Below are 17,620 nucleotides of genomic sequence, written 5' to 3'. Positions count from 1 at the left end.
TCTTTTCATGGACTAGAATAGGGATGCTTCTCTCTTGAAGGCTTTGTACGAGGATGTACATTGTCTATTCCTCTAAGAGGTAATCAACTATGGAGACCAAAGGGGAATGGCCTTAGCGAGCACCGTGTGCTCAAAAAGGGCCTCTTTAGTCAAGCCACTATTTTGGTGGGAGTTGTTTGAGTATTAGTTACCCAATGTGTAGAAGATAGCTTTAAGAGTGTTGGCTCTGGTAATTAAACTTTAGATCTTTTCATTGTGTTTCTAGTAGAGATTTCTACTTATTAATGTTCACTTTTAATAAGTTAAAGTCATTTTGTTAGCTTGAATAGGATTGTTCATTTGGTACGCGAGAGAGAAATTGGTCAACCTATTCTCTTATACACACCAAGATCTGAAACAAACTTAGCACCAGAGAGTTAGAATGACTTATTTGTTGTTGTTCTAAATTTACATATGCTAAGGAACATGCATGAGATGCCGATGGCATGATATTTAATTTTGAACTTGAGTCCATACTTATTTTAAATGGAAGGATATCAAAATTTAAGTCATATTATTATTAATATATTTCAACTTCAATTGTTAGGTAAATGTAGATGAGTTGAAGTTAATAGGGGCCACACTTAAAAGTGTGAATAGTGAAAGGGATGAATAGCAAGATGCCATCTTCAGAGAGTGAAGTTGAAGGAGATTGATGGTTGAGTATCATGTACTCCTAGGGAAAGGCGAGCCACTCCGTGAGGCATTGCAATTGGTAGCGGCATAGAGGTAGCAATTAGAACCTATGTTAGGCGTAGTTCTGGAAGTTATTCTGCTTTGATTGCTCATATATTAGAGAATGCTTCTGTTTAAGAGCGAGAGTATTTTTTAATGACTGTATAAAACAATGGATTTTACACGACATTTTTTGTGTACATTCGGTACCATACTAAGTCCATAGATTGGATGGATCATACTTGACTATCTTGGATATGCATGATGATTTGGATAGAGATATCTCGAGAGGAGAGGTCATGGATGTTCTGTTGCATTTGCCCAAGGAGAAAAGTCCAGGATGGGATGGCTTGACGAATGAGTTTTTTGAAGCCTATGTTGCCAATCTAGCGAAATCCTTGACAGCCATGTGCTAACAGGTTTGGGAGATTGGAATTATACTTGCCTCATGAAAATAGGAGTCATTAAGCTAATTTTGAAAGTGTCGTCGCCCTCGGTGCTTTAACATTGTCATCCAATTTCTTTGATGGGATCTATGTATCAAATCTTCTCTAGAGGCATGGCTAATTGTCTCCACAAGCACCTCTTTGGCCTTGTGCAGCCTAATCAATATGGATTTATGAAGGGCTAGAATATCTTGCAGAATGTATTGAATGTTCACCAAGCCATTGTCCATGAAAAGCACTTTATGCAGGAAGTCGTGGTGGTTGAGTTGGAACTTGAAAAGACTTTTGATTATTTGGATTGGTCTTTTGTATCAGAGCTCATGCATGTTATTGATTTTGGTCTATATATGTCCCATTTGATACACAGAGCCAATACAAATGTCTCTTTGTGGTTAATGCTGAATGGTGGGGTCACTTAGCCATTCACTCGTGTGCCCTGGTGACCCATCCAGTTCTCTTCACGCTCTCTCATTCGGTAGACATGGGTAGCTGGCTGGTCTCTCTCTTCCCTTTGGCGAACATATTGTTGGTAGGTGACCCATAGATGGCCCATTCATGATTCTCAAAGGAGAAGAGGAGGTAGAATCTCTTGGAGCCATGCTTGCACTCTTAGAAGTATGGGTGGTGGGGCTATTGTGGATGTGCACACTCACATGGTTGCTCTTCAATGGTCTCTCTTTCGTGCCATGTGTAGTGATTTTACACCCTTAGGTTTTTATTGCCCTGTTCTTTGTGGAATAGCGAGCATAGTTCATGGTAATATGACCATTTGCGGTTCTTGGTGACAAGCTCTTAAGGTTGATACTCCCTTTTCCTTATCTTGTTCCTTCCTGGCCGGTTAGCTCATCTACTCATGGAAGTTGGTTTTTCAAAAGGCATAGTTGCACCTTGTAGAGGATATTTTTAGCCGCTAACTCTTTTCACACGGAATTGCTACTAGTGTTTGAGTTGATTTTGTGGGATGGGAAGCAAGGGGCTTGCCCTAAATTCAATTGAATGTCATGATAAGGCTTACCTTTAGTTTTTGATGACTCTCTGGTGAGTCATTGGGCATTGATGTCTTTTCACACCTGTAGGAGGCTTTTTTACATCCCTTGAGGTTATAAGGAGTTGTGGGACCACCTTTCAACAACATCGTAGCATAGAAAGACCTTCGTTACTGTTGGGTATTTCACTTACGACTCACTTATGCCTATGCTCACATAGGAGTGTTGGTGATTAGTAGGACACTGGGACACTTTTTACTCTTGATAGGAGAGGTTTTTCCCCCAGACTTTTGGTATTATTTTGTATGTGCTTATGTCACACACTTACGGGCACTTATCGTGTTCGGGTGTGAACATCCCCTACAACTCTAAGATTTGGGTTGTACCTTGTACTTTCAGTTTACACTCCCTCAGTCTATTGCTTTGGGTGTCGTGCTTCACTCACATTGTCTATTGATTTCTGTGTTGAGCTTCAATCTTGACTTTTTGTCACATTTGGTATCAGAGCATTGGCTCTGTTCAACTGAGGCCTTGTTCAGCTCAGCTTCACTCAGCATTCAGGAGTCTCTGCTCAGGTCCAACCTCAACCTTCGGAAGGAGACGCCCTGCTTCTGTGCCTTGCACAGTAGTGCCTTGTCTTGCAACAACTCGATTTGCTTTTCCCCACGTCAGCAGCACACCACACCAGATGCCCCGCCAGAGCAGAAAGTCCCGCGAGCTCCTGTCAATCATGCTACCTTAGCCACGCTCGGCCCTTGGCTTCATATTGCTCCACTAGTCTTCAGTCGCCTGCATTAGGGAACGCCGCCAGCTGAGCGCGTTGCCCACCCGTCCGCCTCTAGAGTGCTAGCTGTAATCGTTTGAAGTGCCGCCTTCTGTCATCTAAAACCCTGTTTGCCAAGCACTGCCCGCCCGTCTATCTCTAGTGGCACACAACTGCGACTGGCGAATTTGCGACGCTCGCCATAGTTCTAACGCCTGCCACAAGTCTGGTTGCGATGCCTAGCTTCGTCCTGTTCATCGCTTGTCATCTGCAACCCCTGCTCTGCGCCTTCCCGCTAGAACTTTGACACCCGCCAGCTCGCCTATACCTGTGCCCGTGTCAACCCGTCATTTTTGAGGTTTAAATTTTTTTTTTCTTTTTTATTCTAGAATCAATTTCTGGAAGAGGGGGGTTCTACCCAAGCAGACACAAAATTGTGGATATGTACGGTGGATTCAAATTTCTGGCCAAATTTATAATACATTTTGGGGCTTTTGTGTTTTTTTAGGACAGTGGCACATGTATTGCATATTCAGTCACTGAAAGACTATTTTGAACAAATGTGTGGGGCAAGAAATTTTGGGGATTTTACTGATACAGTGTTACTGAACACTGAATGCATCTTGGATTGCATGCATTAAAGATAGTTTTGACAGAGTGCACCTCAATATACTAATTGCAAAAAGTTATTTTCTGCAATTTTTGGAAATTTTCAGATTTTGAGTTTGGTCCCGCTTGGACATTGCTCTTTTACTTCTTTTGGTAATTGATTATCATGGCAAATTAGGGAGGAGATGTCTTCACCTATGTATCCAAGGAGGATAGATTGGATGGAAACAACTATTCACTTTGGTCCTTCATGATGAAGAATGTGCTTGTGGCGAAAAATCTTTGGGATTATGTCAGTGGAGAATAATCTAGACGTGGAGTTGTGGCTCCAACTACTACTCCTCTAGGAGGACGTGCACAACGGGCACCTCAGCCTGCTCCACTTCAGCCACTTCCCCAAAGATCAGCAGCTCAAAAAGCATGAGATAAACAACTATTCACTTTGGTCCTTCATGATGAAGAATGTGCTTGTGGCGAAAAATCTTTGGGATTATGTCAGTGGAGAATAATCTAGACGTGGAGTTGTGGCTCCAACTACTCCTCCTCTAGGAGGACGTGCACAACGGGCACCTGAGCCTGCTCCACTTCAGCCACTTCCCCAAAGATCAGCAGCTCAAAAAGCATGGGATACATGGGATGCACAAGCTTTGTCGCTGATTGCATTGGTAGTTCAGCAGTCCATCATCCCCCATATTCGTTCAGCAGCTTTTTTACGAGAAGCTTGGCTAACTTTGGAGTAGATGTTTGCACGAAAGAATGAGACTCGCATCTCTTTCTTAAAGAAAGAGCTAGGGACATTGAAAATGGATGAGGGTGATTCTATTCAGGATCACTTGAACAAAATTCAAGACTTGCATGAGCAACTCATGAATGTCGATGAGTACTATTCGGATACACAGATGATATCTACCACTTTGAACTCATTATCTCCTTCGTACTTGGCTTTTCATATGGTCTTAAACCTCACCATGAGGATTGCTGCACAACCAATCACTTTTCTTTAGTTAGTCAGTTTGCTTCTAGAGGAGCAAACAAGAAGAAATAGTGGTGTGGATGCAATAGCCTCTGAGCAGGCTTTTGTGGCTAGACAGAAAGGCAAAGGTAGCCAAGTAAAGTATGCTCCGTAGAGCTCTGGGACTTTTGGCACATCACAGGCAAGTAAAAAACAAGGGGGCACGCAAGCCAAAAAGGGCAAATGCCATTATTGCAAGAAGCTAGGCCACTACATCACTGAGTGCAAAAAGTGCATCGCCAAGGAAAAGGAGTCATGAATGTCTGTTTCCAGTGCTCCTTCCACTACTACTGAGTCCGCATCCTTTGTTGCAGACAAGGACTATTGCTTTTGCACATGCAATTATGACACTTCTTGGGCTGATCGAGCATTTAGCTCTACTAAGGATGCAGATACTTGGTTTTTTGACAGTGGTGCTTCTAGGCATTTTACATCTCGCAATGATTTTTTTACTTCTATTGATGCAGCTCTAGTTGGCAAGTCCGTGCAGTGTGCCAACAATGCATCATACCCTCTTAGAGGTATTGGAGAGATTGTGCTCACAGCCATTGATGGCTCTATTCTCCACTTACAGGATGCTTTGTTTGTGCCAGGCATAAAGAAGAATTTACTCTCTATTTCTTCTTTGGCACGTTGTGGATTGCAAGTCACATTTGATGATGACAGATGCATGGTGAGAGACAAATAACACATGACTTTGGTCTTGACATGCACTTTATGTCATGGGTTATATGAGTTGGATGCTATTTCAGATTATCAGTCAACGTACTTGGCATCCACTCTTACTCCTGTTATGTTATAAGTACAGTTATGGCATGCTAGGATAGGGCATGTGAACTTTGGCAGCTTGATGCTCTTACAGTGTATATAAATGCTAGATGGATTACCTCTATTGGAGAGATCTCCTGAGCACTTGTGCAAAGGATGTATTTCGGGAAAAATGCATCGTTTTTCATTTCCCCGTGCAAAGGATGTATTTTGGGAAAAATGCATCGTTTCTCGTTTCCCCATGATGTTGCTTTTAGAGCAACAACCAGGTTGCAATTAGTGCATTCAGATATATGTGGGGCCTATGCGGATAAAGTCATTGGGAGGATATTACTATTTTGTGACATTTATTGATGACTTTACTCGATTTTGCTGGGTCTACTCTTTGGTCAAAAAGTCAGAAGTGTATGATGCATTCTTGGCTTTTATTGCACTTGTTGAAAACCAATTTGGTTGTAAAATTAAGACTCTCCATTCGGACCGAGGGGGGAATACATGTCCTCTATGCTGAATTCTTTTTTGAAGCAGAAGGGCATTGTCCATCAGTACACTACTTCTTATACTCCACAACAGAATGGGGTTGGAGAAAGGAAGAATCAGTCACTCGTGGAGATGGCCAGATGTATGCTGAAAGCAAAGAGCTTGCCACACAGTTTTTTGATGGAAGCCGTTATGTGTGCTTGCCATGTTTTGAACAGATGCCCCACCAAAGCATTGAAGAAAATTACACCTTTTGAGGCTTGGAACAGTCGGGAACCTTTTGTTGGACACTTTCGTACCTTTGGGTGCCTTGCATATGCACACATTCCACAGGTACTCAGAAAAAAGCTGGATAACAAGGCTGCCAAATGCATTTTTGTGGGATATAGCAATGAGAGCAAAGGCTATAGACTCTATGATCCTATCTCTAAAAAGGTGTTTGTCAGTAGGGATGTATTATTTGATGAAAAATCAGAATTGTCCCTTGTTGGTTTAGATACATATCAGGCTGCCTGGATGTTTTTGAAGGGCTGCTACCCATTACATTTGGTGATTCAGATGGAGTTTCAGCAAGTAAACTCAATGTTCAACCAGGTGCTCCATTGGAAAGTGCAAAAAATCAGCCATTGGCTGATCTGAATATTTAGCAAAGAGCTGAAACTGAAATTCAGCAAGAGCTTATGCACAGTCAGGAGGCAAGACAAATGCCTAGATGGTATTTACAGGCTCTGAAAGATAGTCATTTGGATGCATCCATGACTGGTCGTACTAGAAGGCAAGCTCGTATGCATGATACTACTACACATACCATAGAGTTTGTTATGGTAGCAAGCACCCTCGATGATGAGGAGCTTGAATGTTTTGAGGATGCACAAGAGAGTGTGCATTGGATGGCAGCAATGCAAGCTGAATTGGATTCTATCACTAAGAATCAAACATGGGATTTAGTGTCTTTGCCCTTTGGGAAGAAAGCCATTGGAACAAAATGGGTCTACAAGCTGAAACAGAATGTAGATGGATCCATTGACAAATACAAGGCAAGGCTTGTAGCTAAAAGCTATGCACAGAAGAAAGGCATTGACTATGAGGAGACATTTGCTCCTACTTCCCGCATGACGACCATCAGGTCTATGGTTGCTTTGGTTGCTCATTATGGATGGACTGTGCATCAGTTGTGATGATCTCTTGCTTACAAGGACATGTCAAACTTGGGGTCTTTGCATTATTACTTGGGCATTCAGTTCATATATGATGGTAGAGGTATTGGTTTATCATAGTCAAGATACATTGGTAAACTTGTTGAGAAGTTTGGTTTACAGGATTGCAAGCCAGTCTGTACACCAATGGAACTTGGACTAAAGCTGTCATTACATGAGGATAGTGATTTGTTTGATATACATACATATGCTCTAGCAGTTGGATGTCTTATTTACCTATGCAACATTAGGCCGGACATACAGTTTGTAGTTTCAGCCCTGAGCAGATATATGCTTTAGCCACGCATGTCACATTGGCAAGCTGTTAAGCGTGTCTTCCGTTACCTGCAAGGTACTAGATCTCTTGGATTTCTTTATACCAAGGGGAGACAAGTGCAGTACCATGCTTACAGTGATTCTGATTGGGCTGGTGATTATGATTCACATCACTTCACTAGTGGCAATTGTTTCTTTCTTGGCTTATCTTGCATATCTTGGCTTAGCAAGAAATAGTCCACTATTGCCACATCTTCATGTGAAGCGGAATACAAGGTAGCTTCCACTACCACAGTTGAATGCGTATGGATTAGACGCTTGCTAGCTGATCTGGATGTATTTGTTACGGAGCCTGCTCCTTTGTTCACTAACAGTCAGAGTACAATTGCAGTGGCACGGAACCCAGTGTCTCGTGCACGCACAAAACACATTGAGATACATTATCACTTTGTTAGAAAGAGGCTACATGCAAGTGATATCAGCCTTGTCTATTGCCCTACCACCAGTAATGTGGCAGACATCTTCACTAAAGCTCTTCCTCGTGATAAATTTGAAGCATTTCGCAATGTTTTAAATTTGATCTCCTTTGGTGGCGAATGATCCTTGTACTCTTGATCACTCTTCACTCCAGGGGGGTTTGTTGGGTATTTCACTTACGACTCACTTACGCCTACGCTCACATAGGAGTGTTGGTGATCAGTAGGACACTGGGGCACTTTTTACTCTCGATAGGAGAGGTCTTTTCCCCCAGACTTTTGGTATTATTTCGTATGTGCTTATGTCACAGACTTACGGGCACTTATCGTGTTCGGGTGTGAACACCCCCTACAACCCTAAGGTTTAAGGGTTATACCTTGTACTTTCAGTTTACACTCTTTCAATCTATTGCTTTGGGTGTCGTGCTTCACTCTCACACTGTCTACTGATTTCTGTGCTGAGCTTCGATTCTAACTTTCTCTCATAGTTGCCCTTGACTCTAACTGTCCCTAGCAAGATCAAGACTTTGCAGACCAACTCCATTTGGTAAAGGCTTGGGCTAATCAAGTGTATCAAGTTGTGATTAAGAAGCAACATGGATTGGTTGCTAAGGCCAATATTGTTTGAGGCTTGCATAAATCTTGGGATTGGTGAAAAATGATTGTCATGGAGGGTTGGTTCAATAAGACACTGTGCAAAAGTAAGTACAAAAGTAAAGTCTTCCTTTGGTGTGTCATGGTTGGTGGGCTGTCTCTTGCCACGGCACTTGAAAAACATTGCATTTCCAATGGCTTTTGTTTTTTTTGCCTCAGTCGTGTGGATTCTTCTCTCCACTGTTTTCTTTCATGCTCTTTGGCACAGAAAATAATGTCTTATTGTCTACTATTTGGAGGTTTGTGGTTGGCACGTCATTGTGCCCCTTTGATTGGGTCTTTGCTTGGTCCAGATATCCTACTCTCGCACAACCACATATGAAGATTCTGTTTCCATTCCTCAGTTTTTGGGGCTGTTGACACAATTGGACAACTTGGAATGCTTTTGTTTTTGATTCCATGTGTGGGTGCAGACACACCTTGCCAAGTTGAAAAGTTTCTTACATTCCTGAAGATTAAGGTATTAAGCATGAGAACACCAACATTCCTACTTCTTGTGGCATGTGGTTAATGGTGAATAGGTTGTTTGTCTTACATTTTCCATGCTTTTGAATCATTTGGTCCATTCTTGGAAATTGGTACTTGCTAAATCTTCTTAATATTCATGTTTGGATTGTGAGCTGGCACTCCCCTTAAGAGCTGAATGGTTGGCTGTTTCGAAACTTCTCTCTTAGGAAGGCAAACAGGAACAAGGCCGATGTTGAATAGAATGGCATGCTTGGGATTGATCAGTGTTGCTGATGCCCTTTTGACTGCAAGCACTGTTGTTATGTCTTTCAGATTAGTTCGGCACTTCATGTTCCTTGAGGCTATTGTCATTTATGGGGATTATATTTCAACCTTCTTGTATGCCATGCAGCCTTTTCCTCCTTTGGACTAAAATACCCCTTGGCAAGATTGGATGATTAATGGTCGGTTGTGTTTTGGCCATGTTTCAGTTAATTACATATACTACTTACTTATATGAGATAAGGATTGGCTTGCCTAGAAGGGCAACAACACTCGGGGTCTTCCTAACGGTAAAACTTGGTGGAAATTTGTGGTGATGGTACAAGGTCTTCATCTAGTGAATGTTAATTGGTGCTCTTCCTCTTGCCTTTGTGCCCTCCAAACATCACATTTTGAATGGTTGCTGTTTGTTTCATATGAAGTCTGTGGAACATTCTCGTCATCAGGTTCCTTGCTAGTCCAATGGTGAGGAGACTTTGGTCGCTACTATGTGCCATCTGGTCTCGAGTGGTAGGTCTCGAGTGGTCATGTACACTTGGTCATGCTGTCCTTTTGAGATTATATTTTGGTAATTAATACGATTACCCATTACAAGAGAGAGAGAGAGAGAGAGAGAGAGAGAGAGTGGTGTGTTTGTTTCGTCAGGTTTTCAAAGCTTTGCTTCGGAAGTTGTCAAATATGTAAATCCAAAGCGAGTAGAGGCAAGGAATCTAGAAGAGGCTTTAATGTCTGGTGAGTATGTAATAATGATTTGCATCTTTAGAAAACAAGATTTGAAGTTTAAACACTGGTATTGAATGATTGTTCAGTGCCTGACCTTGAAACAATCCCATACTGTACATTAAGAAGAGAGAGTGAATATGATATCCGAGAAGTTGAGGTATGATTCAAACTTGCAGTTGAGGTTATTTAGAGTTCCTGCCGTCTCTGTCTGATCATGTCCACTGACAGGTTTGTGAGGAGTATCTAATCTACTTTTTCATCTGCCTTTTTTGGTACACTAGTCATATGTTGTGGCAGAGACCACCATGCCTGGGAAAACAGGATTTGATTTCTATGGATCTTCTCAGGCTTTCAATACACTAGCTGCATACCTCTTCGGCAAGGTGTGCATTATAAATTTCTGTGGGGCTCAAAATTCTGCACAAATAGTAGATTGGAAACACCTAGAACGATTAGTATAGGAAGTTATTTTTCATTTTTTTCTCTACTCAGAATGCAAGCAGAGATGAGATGGAAATGACAACACCGGTACTTGTTTCACACCATCAATCTAATGGAGAAAAAATGGATATGACAACCCCTGTCATCTCTCAAAAGGTTTTCAAAACTTGTGTTTGTCAATTGCAGATGTGTTCGTTTTGCTAGGATATTCTGGAGCCTGAATCTTTTTATGCCACAGATAACAAACAAGGCATGATTTTTTCAGGCTACAAATGGAGAAAAATGGACAATGGCATTTGTCATGCCCTCGAAATATGGTGATGATTTGCCTCTACCAGTAGATGAGTCTGTTAGAATAAGAAGGATTCCCTCAAAGATGATTGCTGTGACAGCTTTCTCAGGTTTTTCCACTTGTTCAAGTTTTTAGTCTATTCTTTGATGTTGCTGCAATCAAATTTAGATTGCAGATGCATGTTCTGATTCTTCTGTGATTAGGAGAGTATTTTTGAAGTTTTTGAATAATACAGCACTTTTTTGGACTATGATTGATACGATCAAAATACAATTGAAAAAGGAAGAAAGCAGGCTATATCAGGCATGTCCTCTGACCTGCTTTAACAGGGTATGTGATGGATGAGGAAGTACATCGACGAGAAAGAAAGCTACGTTCTGCTTTGGAGAAGGACACAAAAGTTAGGATAAAGGAGGGAGCCGATGTGGAGGTGTCACAGGTCTGTTTCTAACCCTGCTTTGTGCCAAGTCCAGCCACTTAGGCATCACAGTGCAGTTTATAAGTTGACATTCTGATTGCACCTTCTCTATTTTGTTTTAAGTTTGGCAGTTTTTGCATGTTGCTCATCAGACTTGACTGCAATCAGGTGGAAAAGCACTTGATCTAAGTCTCTGTAATGTTTTTCATGTTGGTTTATACTGGTCGAGTACATGCATACTTAATGATCTAGGGTGATAGACTTCTCCCTTAGGCATCATGTAGTCTCCGAATTTTATGTGTGGGAATAACCAGAGTTTGACCATGTGTTGATCAAATGTACCCTTGAACCTAAATAGCTACAGAAGTCACAGAACCTAGAAAACCTAGCAGGAAGTGTGACCCAAGGAGGCATTATATTCAAGCTTGATAAAGTTACAGAATGTAAAATGTAGTTGTGAAGACTGAGTGCAACAATGTGACCCAAAGCTTAGCGGATTTGAATGATTAAATGTGACAGCATTAGCAGTTTTTGGTGTTTGAAGTGTGGACTTGTGGTAAGGGATGGTATGACAAAGAATGCATAGAAGCTCACGCTATTTTCTCTGTTAGATTGGATAAATATGCAGAAAGGGAACTCTTCAAATTGTTTGAAAAAAGAAGGCTGAGTGGGAGTCTGAGTTGGAAACAATCCCATGGATGATATCTAAGTATGCCCCAAGTCCTTTTGGGTTCACATGACAAAAAGTATATGCAACTATTGGGGATTCCTCTTGCCCAAAGTTATCAAGTTTTGCAAAATGAGCTGTAATGTGCCTAGCAGTGAGGGTGTGCTAGCTGTTATATCTTTATAGCTGACAATGTTTTTCCCCCCTAAGAAGAGAAAATTTTATTAAATAGCACCTCTATTATAATCACCACTAAGATAATATGCAAAGCACACTATCCCTCTGTATCACAGAGAAAAAAAAAACCAAAGTGACCCTCCCCATTCTTTATATAATGACATGATAAAGAGAGTGGCGGGAAAGACTAATCATAGGCTGTCTACTTGGTGGAGATATCAAATACGATTCTAATGGAATAACAAGTCTTGTAGTCTATAGTGCCAAACCATGTGGGGAATCCACAAATAACAGAAGGTACCAAATTCCACAGTATGTAAGAAGACCTCTTATCACCTGATCATGAAATATATTATGAATCACCCTAGAACGTGCTCTTATCTACCTTTGAGAATGTGAATAAGCTCCATCCATATACATGGTGAGGATTTCTGTAGTAGTATGTTGTCGGTCTATAGACTAGCTGTATATGCTGTTCAGATCTACCAAGCTATGATGAGCTCTGCCCTATGACAGTATCATGTTGTTGTTTCTGTCTAAAAATGCTCCTTTGGAAGTCCTCATTTCCACAAGCGGCCCTTTGTGATCCATGCTACTGTTTAGCAGGTCATTGCTGTCTCTTCATGCATACCATGAGAAACCAGTCTTAGAGATTTTTGCATCACATCTTGAGCGTGCCAGTGGGCCTTTGCCAACTTTAACGTAGCTGCCAATTGCTAGCTTCTGGAATAATGTGATCTTCTTTGGCTAAAGCTGTCCTCCAGTCTCCTTGAGAGATCTGTGAAGAAGGGCTGAGTAATGCCATGCCTAAAGCAATGGTGAGTGGTTTTGGGGACTGTCTTGATTTACTCATATGTATTGCCTTCCCTAGCCTGGTTGTGTACTCAGAAACGGGTATGTCTGGACCTGAGTTTTGGAAGCTGTGTTAGAAGAGCAAATTACACCGTGCAATAATGAAAGACACAAGATCGATGAAAGAGACAATGCACAAGATGTAACTGGGAATAGGAATCCACTATGACAAGAGTACAATGGTTGAGCGCCAGCTCACACACTCCACAAGCTCCCTCTCTCCACACCAAGAATCTGCAAGTACAAGTGTGATAATGGACTGTGGCCACTCTCTCTCCTTTTATAGACAAAAATAAAGGAGTTGTCCTACCACAAAACAGGCTGGCCAATTACCAAATAAAGAATAAAGAGTGTGCCCTTAAATTAGGCTGGGGGCGCTCCTGAACTTGTGATATGACCACTTTTAACACTTTTCAGACCCACTCTTGCAGATCCCACTCAAGTTGGTGTGAAGTCAGGTGAGCCACATAAGTTGCTGATCACACAAATGAAAATCTGTTTCAGAATCCTTGTGGAACATGATAGATGGAGTTTTATGTTATAGTAAACAACTCATTAACCAGAATGTGGTGGTCCCATTGCGACATCATTATCTGTAGTTGTTATATCTATGTCACGACTTGGATGTGTTGTGTTTGGATTAAGGTCACCATGCTTGTGTTGACTAAAAACTTGTCACCATCTGTGGATGCTATACTTGTTCCCTATATGGATATGCCTCCTCTCACTGACATGTTGGCAGCAAAATGAAGACTGGAAAAGAAATGAAACTGGAGAGATTATGCATTTTACAAAATTAAATGAGGAGCAAAAGAAAAGTTCTGCTTTTAGTGGTAAAACTGTGAAACTTTCAGTATGACAGTGCTCTGAAAAACGGTCCATGGAAAGGAGAGAGGGTACACATCTCCCTCTCAAAGGGGTGGTAGGTGTGTGTTGATGCCAACTTGGAGATGATGAATTTTTGTAAAGGTCTTGGTACATGCAAGCTTGAATTCTATTTTGGTCTTGATGTGAATCTAGAGCTGGAAATCTTCTTGATACTCTACTTCTTGGTAATATGCGAAATGCCAGTGTCACTGACTTGGAAACACAGTTAGGAAAAACTCTCCAACCAATGGTAGCCCCAAGTGGGACTAGGATAGCCCCCTTGAGAGGCTAGGTTGGCCCTCTCAAGGACTCAAATGGCTCCTTCTGAACCCAGGATGGTCCACAAGGATGGCTCCTACAAGATGTGAATGTTCTTGTTTGGGATTGAAGTGATCCCCTTGGGAGTGTCTGAAAGGAAGCAGGTTTCTTTGCTTCTAACACCAAGGGATCATCCATCAGATCGGCCTCATTTGATACCTACTTAATGGCTCCTGCACCCACAAGCTAGTTGCCACCCTATCTTGGCTGCTGCAAACACTAAGTCTCAAATTGTCCCAACAGGAAATATGCAACTTCTTTGGCTGCTGTTGCTGGCCTCTTGGCTGGTGCAACTTGTGGATAGTGACATAGTCTCAAATTGTCACCTCTCTGTAAATGCAACGCCATCTGTCTGCTGTTGCTCGCGGCTGTTGCAACCCTGTGGGATGGACTTAAAGTGTCTGATGTCTGAGAATGCAGCTCCATCTGGCTGCTATTGCCACCCTTTCTTGGCTGCTGCGACTTGTAAATGGACTTAAACCGTCAGATTTCTGAAAATGTAACTCCTCTGGCTACTGAGTTCGTCCTCTTCTGGTTTCTGCAATATTTTGACAGGTTTAACCCAGTGGAAATGCAGCCCCTCCTGCTGCAGCACTCCCTGGTGAAAGAGCTTTATCAGTCAATGCTTAAGATTGGTTGCTTCCAACATCTGGTGGGAACAAGATTTTATAAAATCTGGAGTTTCAATATAACATCCCAAGTTTTACGTGCCCTGATGATAAATCATGTCAGTTTGACCAATGTGCAAGACTAAGTCTTCTGATACTGAAAAGTACGTTATGTGACCACTAAAAATTAGCGGACTGAAAATTACGTCATGTGACCACTGAAAATAAGCGGGCAAATCACACCCGTGCCCTTGTGCAGCTTACAAGAACCATTCAAAGTAGTGGCCAGATCCTCTGACAGTCCACGCATACTTTGCATGCCAATGAATTCACCAGGCCAGATCCTCTGACAGTCCACGCATACTTTGCATGCCAATGAATTCACCACCCACCATTGAAGCACTTGCAATGGAGGATTAAACCACCCACCATTGAACCACCCACCATTGAAGCACTTGCAATGGAGGATTAAAAGCAACACATAGCATATGTATCAATATATGAAATTTGATTTGTGTTTGATTATTGTATGCAGTACAATCCTCCATTTACCCCTCCTTTCTTACGACGAAATGAGATAGCCCTGGAAGTTGTCAGCGTGGATTTCTAGCTTAAAAGTATTCATGGATGCTATGCCCATGCTACTGGAGTTTCAAGGTATTGAAAGTTCAGGAGGCCTAGTACCGAAAAATCAGGGTTATAAAAGTTGGTGTAAAAATTCAGAGATTACTGTATATAATGGTAGTATAGGAAATGTTGTACATTTGATTGTATTGTATGAAAAGATTGTTCCGAGAGGCTTGTGCCAAATGATTCCTCTCTCAAATGTCGGCAAGGCAAACTATTGGAAACCAAATTAGTGCGATTGCCATACCCAGGTGGCGTACTTAATTTAATCTCGTGTGCTTCTTGTGTTTCCATACATTGGGCTCGTTTAATAAATATCATGAAACCTTGTAAGCTGTTGTAAAGGTTAATGTGTAAAGCTTGGATGTTAGAAGCTCTTTAGCACAGAGCTCTAGAGTCTGTCTATAAGGAATAGAACTTAAAGGTACTAAACAATATGTCCAAAGCTCCTTTAAACTAATTACCAAGGTATCCTTGTGAGGAATGAAACTTAAAAGTTGTTAAATGCTCGGTTGAACTCATAATCATGAGTATGATAGGATAAAGGCTCCACTAGCATGACAAGGTCCCAAATAGGTGGGGACCATCTAAGACACCTTAAATATTGATGTGTTCTCTAATTGAATGAAGCTTAATGGTTCCAATCTTGTCCCCAAAGCCATAAATTATGTTATGCATTACTAGGCCTTTTATGCTAATGGGGTTTTTATTTTTGTGTGTGCAACATTGTCATTTCGATTCACATGGCTTTCTATGTGTACAATAGAGGTGGTGTTCCACAATTTGTATTTTCATAATGGAGTAAGATCTTGTGCAGTTTGAGAGAAGGGGAGAGAGAGATTGAAATGTTTTATTAACATTTGCAAAAGTTCAAAATGACCTTTAAGACCATGAGTTACAACCATTTGTAGAGTGGTACAGATATATGGGAGAAACAATTAGTAAAAGCCAAAAATTGAAAGAAAGTTCTAATTGATACAATCATTGGTGATGAGGGTATTGAGATGTGAAGAGGTTAGGGTACAAGGCTAGAACTGCACGATTGTGCTTAGGAAAACAATAATATACTTATTGTCTTGAGAAAGCCCTCATCAATCATTGTCACATAGCTTTAGTCTTATTCTCTAGGACCTAATGCTAGCCCAAGTAATCATCTTCTCTATGCTCTTGTGCTTGTGCCACTAATGCATGGTTCAAGATCTAGGACGTTTGGATAAGCCAAGTTATATTGCACAATCAATCAATACCCCTTGTGTAGATGCAAGTTGGACTATGCTAGAGTCTCTTCAATCCTCCTAGATGTAAATTGAGGCTACTTTGAAGCTACCTAGATATTTAGGAAGAAATTAATAAGTTGTTTTTAGATATGCCTTTCGTGTATTTGTGTTCTACTCTTGAGGAGTCTCCCAAAACTAGACACATCTCAAGGACAAAGGTTAAGACATTTTTTATTTTATCAATGTAAATGATAATCTCTACAGTTACAAGGGTCTTTGAAGAGTTTCCCTTAGCTTAAAAACAATTGGTACAAGTCTCTTTCCAATTGGGCTAAGAAAGCTCTCTTCTTTTACCGTATGTGGTGTCTGAAGTGTAGTTGTGCTTGTTTAGAGTAGTTGATCCTAATGCCACCTTTGTTTGTAATATAGCTCTAGTTTGGAGACCCTCCTCATCATACCAACCGTTTTGAGTCATCTCAACACAGAGAAAGCTTTCTGTGTGGGATATGAATGTGGAAAAGTTGCACCTTAAAAAAAAAAAAGTCCAATTGAATTGTTGGGTGAGCTTAAATGACAGAATATGTGTGTATGTCTCTATATATGCATGTGTTTGTTGCAGATACACACATAGGGAGAGAGGGAAGGAGGGAGGGAAGTTGTATTGACAACTACAAAAGGTTGAACTAGCTTATGAGACAAAAATAGATACAATTGAAGTTCAAGGCGCTATCATGTTTCCCAAGTAGGATAATGAAACTTTAAAAAAAATGAAAACATCTAGCTAGGAAACAACAAAGACCTAAATTACTAAAATTGCACATGGGATTTAGTTCAATGTGAAAGTGAGATGGGGATGAGTACCATATAAAGATATGTCTCATGCTTTTATCCAGCATGGATAAGTTGAAACATTGATGTAGAGTTGCTTGATGATGTGCTAGTATCATTTGTATCCTTTGGTGGTGTCTTGAGCAAGGACAAGGGGTCACAAGCCGAGGGTGACGTGCTTTGCATCTCTGGGTGGCTTTGCCTTAGGTGACTTTGTGTAGTGGAACCATGACTCAATCTAAAGTATACTTTGATGTAGGATGTGTAATTGCAACCCTAAAAAAGTCAATAAAGGTGCACTATCATGAGTCTGAAGGTACCTACCTCAAGACTACAAGAGATTATGTCTAAGTTATTGCAAATCCAAAAGAAATAGTCCAAGCCAACACTTCTCTAGGAAGTCCATCACCCTAGTTAGTGTTTTGAATCTCTCATGGAACAAATACTGGAAGGGCCCCCCAATTTCACAGAACACA

At 41.1% G+C, this 17,620-nt stretch overlaps 1 protein-coding gene across 4 annotated transcripts in view; it reads left to right on the top strand.

The window, feature by feature from the left end:
• Positions 1-15,394, top strand: part of LOC148019584 (SOUL heme-binding family protein) — a 57,174-nt gene extending 41,780 nt beyond the window's left edge. For 2 of the 4 annotated variants that reach the window (XM_087699595.1, XM_087699597.1), the window contains 7 exons: positions 9,755-9,841; positions 9,919-9,989; positions 10,114-10,215; positions 10,325-10,429; positions 10,539-10,674; positions 10,895-11,004; positions 15,008-15,394. In XM_087699595.1, the coding sequence (XP_087555721.1) occupies positions 9,755-9,841; positions 9,919-9,989; positions 10,114-10,215; positions 10,325-10,429; positions 10,539-10,674; positions 10,895-11,004; positions 15,008-15,082 (686 nt within the window). In that variant the 3' untranslated portion in view covers positions 15,083-15,394. The other 2 variants (XR_015694836.1, XM_087699596.1) reach the window with 2 other exon arrangements.
• Positions 15,395-17,620: the final 2,226 nt, after the last annotated feature.

This window comes from Lygodium microphyllum, chromosome 19 (genome assembly GCF_053477565.2).
Source record: "Lygodium microphyllum isolate KBCC chromosome 19, Lygodium_microphyllum_v1.1.10, whole genome shotgun sequence".
Lineage (NCBI taxonomy): Eukaryota > Viridiplantae > Streptophyta > Polypodiopsida > Schizaeales > Lygodiaceae > Lygodium > Lygodium microphyllum.
This window is presented reverse-complemented; position numbering and strand designations above follow the sequence as displayed.